The 12,338-nt window shown below is 41.2% G+C and overlaps 1 protein-coding gene across 1 annotated transcript; it reads left to right on the top strand.

Moving 5' to 3' along the window:
* Positions 1-4,789: 4,789 nt before the first annotated feature.
* BTD (biotinidase) lies at positions 4,790-9,241 on the top strand. The gene is made up of 3 exons (XM_009981390.2): positions 4,790-5,024; positions 6,504-6,653; positions 8,057-9,241. The coding sequence occupies exons 1-3, from the start codon at positions 4,794-4,796 to the stop codon at positions 9,239-9,241; spliced, it is 1,566 nt and encodes a 521-aa protein (XP_009979692.2). The 5' UTR covers positions 4,790-4,793.
* The last annotated feature ends 3,097 nt before the right edge of the window (positions 9,242-12,338 follow it).

Genomic DNA, 12,338 nt, shown 5'->3' on the forward strand with positions numbered 1-12,338 from the left:
GGGCTGCAGCCGGTCACCAAGGAAGCACACGGAAAGGGACCCCCGGCCGAAAGGCGGCCGCAATTGAGCGGCACGCCGCCAGGCCAATGAGACGGCAGAGGGGGCGGACCCGAGGGCCACGGGTGTCCACCTCTGCCTCCGTTGGCAGGCTAAGGAAGCCCTCTATTGGCCAGAGCGGGCACCCAATCAGAGGCTGGGAGGCGCTGCCTTCTCCCCGCCCCCACGCCGCCGGCGGCCTGTGGCGGTGCCGAGCGCAGAGCGGCCGCCAGGGGGTGAGGAGCGGCCCGGCCCGGCCCGGCCCGGCGCGGCGTGAGGCTGGCGGCGCCGGGGCGCGCGGGGGGCGGCCGTGCAGCGGCGGCACCGACCGCCGGGGTGGTGCGTGCGGAGGGGGCGCGAGAGGGGCGGGCCCGCGGGCGCAGCTCGGCCTCGAAGGCCTGAGGGAGCCGCAGCGGGGGCGGCCTTGTCCTGCCGGGTAACGCTGCGCCTCGTGGAACGGGTCAGAGGTCGCTGGCGCGGAGCGGGGCGAAGTGCGGGGTTGTGTCGGGTGAGGGTGCCCACTGCCAGGATTCGTGAGGGGCGCGGGAGCGTCGTGCGAGGCGCATCTCCAGGACCCTCCCTGGAGCCGTTTTACGTGCCCGCCCGTCCTGGCCGCGCCAAGGCGCTCGTGTCTGAGAAGCGGCACAGTCAACAACACGTTCTGCCCCACTCTGTGACTGGTTTGTGCCACCATCTCGAGTTGTTCGAGCCGAACCACTAATAACATTCAATTCAATTCAACCTCGCTCATTAAGCTAGATAATTTCAGGAATCCTGTGAAATGTGTAAAACATTATATTAGAGTGGGCAACATTCTAGATTGCGCCTCGGGATGAAAGCCAGGAAACTAGAGCAAGGTTATGTAATGCATTGCACGCAGAATAAATATTTTTTCAGAAAAGGAAATGCAAGATACCTGTTTATATTGAGCTATGATTGCAGTGCTAAAAAAACTTTCATAAAACCCTATATACTAAAGTACTGTATGAAAGCATAGTGCAGCATATAAAACCAGTAGACAGGAGGGATCAGTGGAAATAACTTGAATTTCACTATATTTTTACATCTATGTAGGGGCTGATGTATTATTGTATATTTTAGAATGGCAGCAACATCACAATTCAATTTTAAAAAGGCTATTAATTATTTTTGATAGCAAATTTAATATTTTGCCTAGTAATTATTACTGTTTATGTTACTTTAGCTTAACAGGCATTTGCTATTAATCATTTCGGAAGACCCAGAGTAGTGCTGTGCTACTGTTTCTAATAGTCTACTGGATTCTTCTGAGTATAAAAGTGCTAAGAAGCAGGGTACGTATTGCTTTTTTCTGTGTGTACATCTATGCAGAGTTGACAAACTTGTAAGTTTCCAAAGTTGTTGAAAAGTGAGTGGCTGGATGCTTTACTTCACAATGTACTGAGATGAGATGGTTCTGAGAAACTGACTAGGAGAACAGTCTGCACTGTGACTGGGGGAAAAACTTGTCTGAATTGGCATCCAAACTTAAACATCAGTCTTTTTACCTTTGTATAGAACTGTAACTAGAGTACTGTAACTGCATGACAGTAATACTGCTATGAAATACTTCTACTGGGGTGAGACAATCCTACCGAAGTGTATCTGCCAGGCTAAAGGCCATATAAATCTCAGGAAAGGGACAGAAAAAGAGATTAAATTATAAAGCATTTCAGTGCATGAAAATTTCATTTAAAGTCATGGCTCAAGTGAGGTGACAGCTCTGTAGACCCTAAATGAGTTAACTTCTCTTCAAGGAAGGAATTTATCAGATCATGTAGCACTTTCCATCAGGGAGAAAAAAAAAAAACCAGAATGTGGCTGAGATTTATCTGGAGTCTTGCATCCTAAGTGCTGAGTAAACCCTGATGGTATCCTTATTTTGGCTGGAAAGGTTACTGTCCCCAAGCCCAGCCCTGGAGCTTGTCCCATCTCTCCTTGTTAGAAGCGATCAATTAGATAGCAGTGTTCTGTTATTTAAGCTGTCAAATACGGGAAGGGCATTAGGGAGCATTAGTGTAAGTGCTCAGCCGTCGTCTGTAGGACTTGCAGGAATCACAACCAAAGGTAAGGACTCATAGTAATTATTTTAGCTATTAAATTATTTTAGTGGGGCCGTGTTCAGCTGGGTGGAATTGTGAAGTTGGATGTTCAATGCTAAACCTCTTGTGCATCTAAACGAGGAAGGGATTCAGGTTAGTACTTTGAGTGTTTCTGACCGCCAGAAAATAAACTGTGGCAGAAAAATGAGAATTCTCCAAGCGTGTACGTAAACCACAACATTTTGTAGAAGCCCAGTACCTGTTAATTTTTTATGTTAATGTGTTTGGGTTAGAAGGCAAAAAAGGCTGTTTTTCTAATGCGTAGCAATTCCATCCTGTGATCTGAAACTCTCCCAACTTTTTCCATCACTAGTAATGATGAATTCTAATTACCTCTTAGTTGACAACTTTGTTGAGGAACGGCTGACTTGAACCCATTCCTGTCCTAAATAGGCATTTTGGCTCTGAAAGGATGACAGAAATAGAAAAGATGGTTTTGTCAGTGAAGTGCAACACTGTGTGTTTATTTTCGGTGGCTTCCTTGACTGTGAGAGGCTTCCCACCTCTCCTCTCTTTCCCTCTGCTACTGCTTTGTATCTTCACATGTACCTTGGTGTTTCATTTGCAAAGCTGAGCTGCACAGGACTAAGTAGGGTCCTCTGTTTTTGATAGGCATTGCTGAATCACCGCCCCATAAGTACCGAGTGTTTTCCTCAAGATGCAGAATAGCAAGGGTAGCTTATTGTACATTACTTCTCAAAACTCTTTTATATAAATGGAGTACGTTTAATACAACTGTTTACAGAGATGTCAAGGCTTTATTCTGTTTTTATTGTGGTTTAGGTAACTTTTAAGCTTATCCTTGAAGGCATGTAGATATGGACACGTTGGCAAATTAAAGCTCGAGAAAATAGTTGAGTTTAGCAGCATCTAATAGCTAAGTTACTCCTGGACCATTATAAGTGTTATTACGTGTTATCAGTTTTTGGCTGAACAAACAAGTCTTCTGCCTGCCATAGGCACTAAGGTTATGATTTTCCGGTCCTACATGGAATTGTGTTGCTAACAAACCAGTGTTGCAAATAGCGTGGAGAGCTCATGGAAGCAAACAAGTGGCTTAAGCTAAGATGCTACTTGCTAAATGCTTTTTGAATAGCTTTCCTCACACTTCAATTTGTTCATTATTAGATACTAAACCAGTTGGTGTTTAAACAAAAAAAAAAAACCCAAAAATACAGTATTGAGGAGTGCTTATTAGTTGATTTTCATTCTGGAATTTAATAAAGGAGATATTTTCAGTTAACTTGCTGTAGACTTTATTTTTTAGGTACAAAACTACATTTACTATAACATGAATAAAAATTAAAATGGAATTAATTTTAAAAAAATTGATCTTTTTTCCTGCTGAACTCCTAATGGGAACTAGAGAATGCTCTTCATGCATGTATTTTTCAGTCTGTATTTGCTTTGGAAAAATTCAAGGAGTTGTAGATCACAAAGATTGAAAGGCACTAAGAGAGTTTTGGAACGTTTTTTTTCTTGGCTAAGAGTTACCAAAGAGCAAATACAATTAAATGTCAGTAACTGAACTTGAAGACTGTGGACTATCAATATACAGCATCAGTGCATCTCTCTTACATGCTTTTTCAGCTTCACTGACACTCAAGATGTAATTCCATAATGATACTAGTAACACTGTGGTGACAAATACAGAATTCTCATATTGTGAGAATAATTCTGAATAACATGGCATTTCTAGAATACTTCTTAAGCATTGCACGGTCACTGACTGTGGCAGTCAGTCCTTGTTCTGTACAAGTAAGTATTTTCCCAACATGGGAAGCCGAAAGGCTACATGGGGAGCCCATACTGGAGAGAGTGCCCTAGTCTTCCAGAGTAAGTAATTCTTAATTTCTTTCTAAGAAAAGCTCAGTAGTGCAAATTTTCTGCATTTTGTATGGATTTTTGCTTTATTGATATTACTATGAAAGCATTTTTAACCTTACCTATCTGCATTGTATAGCAGGAATGCGGATCTGAATTGCACTCAACATTGTTATTAATGTTGAAAACAGCTGCACTGTAAGAGATAAATTAGCCTATTAATTACGTATGTGGAGTTGGGATAGAGTGAATCCATAATCCATCAGGAGTGGCATTCTTATGACAGAAAGATAGAGAAATGCAGAAGTAGTGTCTAGTGTAATTCTTTTGGCAATTATCTGTTTATGTATTGATAAAATAAGTTCTATTTCTACTTGACTACTAATAGTATCCAGGTAATTTTAGGAAATGCTACTTTTAAATACAACTCCCATTCATCAAATGGGGGAGAAACAGCAAATTTCTGAGCTCTTTTTAACTTTTCTCAAAGATGTTTTGCTACATGGGACAATAATCTATAAGTGAATGCTACAGTTAATTGCAAGGGAGACCAAGCAAGGAGATGAATAGAACTATATATGAAGCTAAAATGCTTTTAAACAGGACACAGTTATTTAAAGCATCAATGTAGATAGATTTAAGGTTTAGAAACAATATACACTTGGTTGTTCAGGAATTTAAAAACATCATACTCAGTTCAAACACTGCTAAGAGTCTCAGTTATAGTCCATATTTAATCTTGAATTTAAATTCCTGGCGTGATTTGTTGCTCAAGCTTCCCCTACCCCACCTTGTTTTTTTTCCTCTAGGTTTATGGCATACACCATGATGGGTCTGTGCTGGAAGCTGTCTGTCTCCTTGTTTTGCTATCAAGTTGTCTCAGGAAGAGTTAAGAGGGAGGGGCATTATGTTGCTGCCGTGTATGAGCACGAGTCCATACTGAGTCCAAACCCGACAGCCCTGGTTGATCGGCAGACTGCGCTGGAACTGATGGGCAGAAACCTAGACATCTATGAACAGCAAGTAGTGGCTGCTGCAAGACAGGTATGCCACAGCTTCCTAGCAGTTGCATGTGTCCTATAGAGAGAGAGGGTAAGTGCTATTTGAGGGTAATCTTTCACATTTGTGTTCCCAGGCAACTAAAGCCATATTTATATACATAACTATGGTCTGGTTTTCAGACATTCTGACCTGCCAACAGCTCTGAAAAAAATCAGGCCAAGTAGTGCCTGCCTGACTTGAGTTATTCCAAGCTTGGAAAAAACACGCCTATAGTTAATTTAGTATAGGGAAATGAATTTTCTATTTTGGTCTGAACACCTAGCTCCTTCTGTTTTCTTAAACGGAATGTTTTTATTGAAAGATTGTTTTACAGGCAGCTGTCTTTGCGTTTGATTTTATTCCAGTGCTTTCAATGGAGATGCTTTGGAAATGAATGTTCCACCATTAACAACTTTGTGGAAGTAAAGTTTTCCATTCCTTTCTCCCAGCCTGCATGGAATGGTTCTCAGTCTAAATATATTTAGAGGAGAGAGACTGGTATTTTTGGCTTTTCTTATGCACAGCCTCCTTTCATACCCTCCCCAAGAAAAGCCACAGCTGGTTCTAGTCAGAGGAAGCAGGCAATACTGTCCCTACGCAGAGAAGAATTGACCTGCAAGTTTTACATATCTGTTGTTCTGGAACAGAAGAATTACTGGTTTTATATAATTTGGAAACATTAATTCTGCTATTTTTTCGAGATGGTGAGATGACTGGGCATCACGTTCCAGAAGCATAATAGGTATTTTTATGCAGTACGACATCCAAGACACATAAATTATCCCAAAGCCATAGCGTAGCTAACAGGTTTGAACTGACTTTTGAAAAGTCACGTGAATCTGAGTGACTGGTGCTGTGTCTGATTTAAGAGGAATCCACCCCATTTTTAGGAACAGTTCACATCTCCCTGAACGTCAGATAGAGCCAGCCTAGTTCTGGCGTGGCTACATTGCTACCAGAATCTGCATTGCTTCCATAGTCAAGCTGCTTCTGAAAACAATACTCCCAGTACCCTTTCCAACCCTATATACTGGACTAAGTGATGTTGCACCTTTGATACAGGTACAGCACCTTTGACAAAGTTCATCTGTAAATAGCATAATTCTGAAAAAAAAAGACAAATTTTAACATCATCAGTCTTTAACCTAATTGATGTCATTCTCATGGCTCATGTTAATGGAGAATACTTTTGGTAAGAATTTGGACGAAGTCTGCTCTTATTTGCATGCCCTTAAAACAGTGTCAAATGTGTTATTTTTCAAGCTAAAGGTATGCGTCAGGTTAAATAAGCTTTTTTCATACACCTAGTTAGACCTACTGTGAAGTCAAAGAAAAGTTACTTTCGAACTGCATTCTAATGAAGACATGCTTGGGTTATCCTTAACTTTCTTTGGCTGTTTTTACCCATGAGATTCCCTCTTTTCCTTTTGTGTTTAGGTTGGTTGTGCTTTGCGTACAAACACGTCTTTGTTTTACATACAGGGGGCACAGATAATTGTTTTTCCTGAAGATGGAATCCATGGCTTCAACTTTACCAGAAGCTCCATTTATCCTTACTTGGATTTCGTTCTGCATTCGCACTCTGTGAAGTGGAATCCTTGCAGAGAGCCGTATTTGTTCAATGACACAGAGGTAAACGCAGGAGTGATTTCTGCAGGGAGGTGGAAAAAGTGAATGCTAGATTTGTGCTCCAAGTAAGAAACTAGCTCTAGTAGTTTTTCTTAGGGAATTGAGAAGTTCAACAACTTGTAGTACTAGATTCTGTTTTCATGGACTCTCAGTTTATGCTGGTTGCGTTCTTAGCAGAAGAGGGTTTTAGATACGTACGTGCAAGAAGATGAGCTTGTTTATGAGCCCTCTGGATTGGTCATCTCCTCCTCCCCAACCTATGAAATGGTAATTAATCTCTAACTAAAGATGCATCGTATGTGATTTTATTTTGAACAACATTGGTTTATATAAAACAACATAGCAGTATCTTCACTTTTGCATTCTCGTTACTCTGTTTTAATGACTTAATGACATCAGAACATTCTGACTCAGTGATCGTGTGTAAAATGATTGGCACAAGTAACAGGACTTGACCTGCTATAACATAATACAAGTCACAGCTTAGCACAGGCCAAGTGTGATTACAGGAGATGAGACCTGCCAGTTACAAAAATACCATTTGCATCAGCTGTTCTGAACCCAAAGTGAAAATAATCATGCTTAGTAACACGAACTATTTATTCTTATTAACAGTAGTCAGTATAATGAAGGTAATCATGCATGTGCCTACTAAGCAGAATTTGTGTGCAAACGTGAATCACAGTTGTAAATGGTGACTCACTTGGGCCTGTGAATCTTTACTGCCAGTGATCGTGGGCAAGCAAGAGCTTAGTTTGCCATTCAGATCCTATTTGGAGATTGCAGTGCTGGCAGTCTTTGGTACAGCTCTGTATGGCGTGGAAGAAACATCCCAGTAATACTGTGGTCTGTAACTTCTTGTATTTCTAAAAGTATGCAAAGTCTATCTGTTTACATCTCTGCTGCTCTGAGCTATAGCTAGTAATCACTTTTTAAAAAATTTAGAATAAAAGCATCTCGTTGCAGGAATAAGCCATTGCAGGTACAAGTTATTGTTAAGAGTACAAGTTTGCTGTTCTAAAGGCACTCATGGATCAGTTATGCTGCCTTGCCAAAGCTTTCAGTTGGCCTATGGTGTTTTAAAGCCAGTGGTGCTCCTGCAACAGTCAGAAGTTTCTGAAAATTAACACCCTTGAAATAGATTTATTTATTAACTTACTTCTCAGGAAATAAAACCCAGATAATTTTTTTCAGTGCTATTTTGAAGTTAATATCTGAAATGCTTTTCAGTCTAGAATTCTGTCACAAAATCATCAGTACTTCTAAATTTTAAAGATATGGTCAAATGTGTTTAATTTTCAGTTGAAAATAATAATTTGAAAAGTATTAAATAAGTCACAGCTGCTTAAGTAAAACTTATTCCTCCATATTCTGAAGTGCATACATTTCCTTATACTGTTTTCCAGGTTCTTCAGCGTCTAAGCTGCATGGCACTGAAGAACAAAATATTCCTTGTGGCCAATTTAGGAACTAAGCAACCCTGTGAACACGCTGATCCTCACTGTCCATCTGATGGAAGATACCAGTTCAACACCAACGTGGCATTCAACGATGACGGCATGCTGGTAGCCACATATCGCAAACACAACCTGTATTTTGAATATGCTTTTGATACTCCTCCAGAGCCTGACTATAAATTCTTCGATACCCCTTTTGCTGGCAGGTTTGGTATGTTCATTTGCTTTGATATACTCTTTTTTGAGCCTGCAGTGAACCTCATCAGACAATACAATTTGAAACAAATTGTATATCCAACTGCCTGGATGAACCAGCTCCCGCTCCTGTCTGCTGTAGAATTTCAACAAGCTTTTGCAACGGCTTTCAATGTCAATATTTTAGCAGCTAATATCCACCACCCTACCTTGGGCATGACAGGAAGCGGGATATACACTCCAGTCAAATCATTCATCTACCATAACATGGAGGGTTATGGTGGCAAGCTCATAGTCGCAGAAATTCCTGTGATTACCACAGATTTTGAAACCAATCTGGAGAGTAATGAAAGATTCAGAGAGAACTTACATCATTCATGCAAGACTTTGACAAGCACCTCACTGGATGATCAGTTTTGCTTTAAGGAGGAGGAAGAGGCCCCCAGCAGAGTATCAGAAAAAGGAAATGAACAGTTACCTCCCCTATTTTATGCAGAAATGATGTATGACAACTTTACTTTCGTTCCTGTATGGGGGGAAAAAGGAGAGCTCCAGGTTTGTGCCAATACCCTTTGTTGTTACTTAAATTATCAGAGAGCTGTTGTAACTGATGAACTATATGCTTTGGGAGTTTTTGATGGGCTCCACACGGTGCATGGCACATACTATGTCCAGGCCTGTGCATTGGTAAAGTGTGGTGGTCTCAGCTTTAGCACTTGTGGACAGGAGGTTACAGATGCCTCTGCTCTGATAGGTTTCCAGCTATGGGGAAATATGAGCACCTCTTACATCTTTCCTTTACTGCTGACATCTGGTATTACCTTGGACTTTGCTGATCACATGGGCTGGAAAAACAACCACTATTTCATAAGCAAAAATAGAACATCTTCTGGCCTACTGACAGCTGCTCTATATGGACGATGGTATGAAAAGGACTAGCACAGATATTTGACTGAATCAGAAAACAACGGCCCGTATGTTCACGATGTGTATCTTAACGTAAGTTGTTGAACACCTGTACTTCCTGGAGCTTCAGGTGTGTTTGTTACACGACTGACTGATTAGATTCCACACTTGAAATGGTAAGTGAAGCACCTAACCTACGAGGCTGGAAGTACGGTCTGTACCTTGGTAGCTTATATCCTACCACACGTGAAAGAACTGCCTTGCAAAGATAAAAGGCTTGTTGTAATGTGTTGAGATGTTTTATATTGGCAAAATAATACTTCTCAATTCAATTGGATTGATTCCTTTTATTTTAATCCTCTGGTTTTCTGGGATCCTGGCTAGAAACATGGAAATGAATGGAATGGAAAACTATTGCAAAAGGAAGAAAAACAGGAAAGAGAACAAAGACACGAATACCGTGCGTGATATGCATGAAATATATATGTGTACGTACATAGAGCTGGTATATGGTGAGATTTCTGATTTCTGGTTAGGATGCTGCGATTTATCTTTTTTCCCAGAGTCAAAAACTCCCAGCTGAAATCATTACCATTTACTGGCCACTCAGTTATCTGTAATCCTGTTAGAAAACTCAGTGAATTTCTTATATACTTTTAACAGTAACTGAATGTTACAGCTGTGAACATCTGAGGAATGGGTAGTCTGGGGAAGAGGATACCAAATGATTGTGAAAAACTAGACTGCATTAAGGTAGAATTTCCAGCCTACTGTGCAAGGAATTGTGTTTAAAGAAAACGTCAGCAGGGAATATCAGTGACTATGTTATGTACTGTTTAAGTACTTTAACTTTCCCTGTTTAAAAGAGAGGTCATTTCAAGGCTATTTTGACTTTAAGACATCGTACACATTGTTCATAAATTCATTCAACAAGTGGTATGAAAAGCACGTAATGAATTGTGGGACAGCAAGGTTTTTACATAAATACGTCGTGTGCCAGATGGCAGATTCCTGCTGCTAAATGAGTAAAACACACCATTCTTTCCAGAGCTGTAACTAGATTAAGTGCTGTAACTATTGCACGATGGTGACAAACCGTTCTACTGCAGTGGAGAAGTTGGGAAGAGAATATTCAAAGGATACTAATTTGGGGTCAAATTCAGAGAAGATAATTTATGCTCAAGCATTATAATTTTGTGTGGTCTTATTGGCCGTTACGACTTCATCTGCGTAATAGCTGTTGAGTAACGGAATAAACACAACCGTTCCTTTGGTGAGTCCTTGTGTTCCAGTTGCTCAGTCCGGTAGTCAGGCCAAGAGGAGCAGAGCACTAACAGGAGAGCTGTAAGTCTCTGTTTCAGTGGTCTGAGACAGTTCTGAGGTGTGTTGAACTCAAACCACTATGGCAGCTACAAGTACCCGTACTCAAAGGTGCTCAATACGCTCCTGCTTTGAATGAACTCACTTTCTGGTTTCAGAAAGCAAGACAACCAAGGAAGTGCTGAATTTCTATCTCAAAGTTTCTTAAATATTTACACAAAGTAAGTATATAAACATTGGTGATCTTGGGCTCTATCAAACCTTCCTTCTCCAAGTTATATTACTGTGAGACAGAAACTAGTCACACTCAGCTTAGATACAGCAACACAACAGGTTTGTTTATCCTGCAGCATATATTAGACAGAAATATGGAGAGGGGAACATCTATGTCTCATTAGACGTAAACTCGCTGATGTAAAAAGTAGGCTATCCCACTGTAGGGTTATTAAAAATCATTAGTTCTTTGGCACCCATAGCGGTGTTCTTGCTAAACACTGCACAAATTCCACAACACATAAGGTAGAATGGAAGAGCATTTGTGGTGCTTATTTGTGCTTCTGGTTCTAGTACCGTGTGACCACATCTAAAAGAACGGAGCAATGAATGGCTGGAGAATTTCAGCTCTCAAGACGAGCCCCCCAGTCCACTTTGTAGGCTGAAAAACATGCATCCTCTTGCACTAAATACTGTTTTGGATTTAGTTCCAAAGCAGACTGTTATTACCACAATAAATTAGGCTAAATAAGTAAACAGTGTCACATGAATTTGCTACGTTTAAGGAAAAAAAAAGTATTTATCTGTGAGACCCTTGCAAAGTGTGTTCCACAGCGCTATTCTAATTTTCCGTATGTCAAAACTATTAGAAAACAAGACTCTCTGGCCTTACCATTCGCATGGGGCACGTTGCTCTGGCTTCTCCTTGAGAACATTAGAGTGTGTCCTCACACCTTGTTCCCTTCACCCAAAAAAGCAGCCTTTAGCAAAGAGACGCTGGAAAAAGTGGAACAGACAGTACTAGACTCAATTGAGAATTACCAGTAACTTCCCCCCTCCTGCCCATCCCGATCTTTGAGTGACAACAGATGTATCCGTTCTGACTGGGGGTGACCGGGCAGTAACCTATGACATTCACCACCACCCATGGGCAGCATTTGGAAGTCTGCACTGGAACAGCAATCCCAGTGCTGCCCTGCTGAATGCAGCACGGCTCCCAAACAGCCTGGTGTTCATGTGACCGAGGAGGAGGTGTGAGAAGCCTTCAGCACGGCTGATGTTCACACAGGCAGACTCGTAACATACTGTAACGCAGCACATCATCTAATCTCTCTTTACTGGATATAAACAGTTTTATCAAAGCTTCCCGAACATTTTCTGTCTGTGAGTGCAACAAAAGCAAACCAGAACATGAGGATCATTTGCCATACGGGAAGTACAGCAGAAGTCTACAACAACTTTAAATCATTCAGGCTGTTAAGTGAAATCAAGATTTGGAAATCTGTACCGACATCAAAGGAAAATCCTGTCTAAGACAGACAGCAGGGATAATGTCTTTAAAGGGCCTTGACACTGCCCCTGGGAAGGGGAAGACAACCATAGAAACTGTCTGTCTGGGTAGAGGTAACAGCAGGCGAGTCTGAGATATTGGGGATTTCTTCATAAGGGATCTGCTGCTTTGGGATTCACATGACCAGTTCATGGTCAAACCATTCACATTCCAGGTGGATGTGGGGATACTCTGATTACAGTGAGAGAAACCACCAGAAAGCACACCAAAGGATCATTGGGCAAATGGGACATTGGAGTTAAGTTA

This window comes from Tauraco erythrolophus, chromosome 7 (genome assembly GCF_009769465.1).
Source record: "Tauraco erythrolophus isolate bTauEry1 chromosome 7, bTauEry1.pri, whole genome shotgun sequence".
In the NCBI taxonomy this organism is placed as follows: domain Eukaryota; kingdom Metazoa; phylum Chordata; class Aves; order Musophagiformes; family Musophagidae; genus Tauraco; species Tauraco erythrolophus.

Excerpts from the sequence above, each read along its gene's own strand:
- BTD (XM_009981390.2), top strand. The coding sequence starts at position 4,794 with ATGGCATACACCATGATGGGTCTGTGCTGGAAGCTGTCTGTCTCCTTG. Across the intron at positions 5,025-6,503 it reads TAGTGGCTGCTGCAAGACAG|GGGGCACAGATAATTGTTTT; the intron begins GTATGCCACAGC and ends TTTTACATACAG. Across the intron at positions 6,654-8,056 it reads ATTTGTTCAATGACACAGAG|GTTCTTCAGCGTCTAAGCTG; the intron begins GTAAACGCAGGA and ends ACTGTTTTCCAG.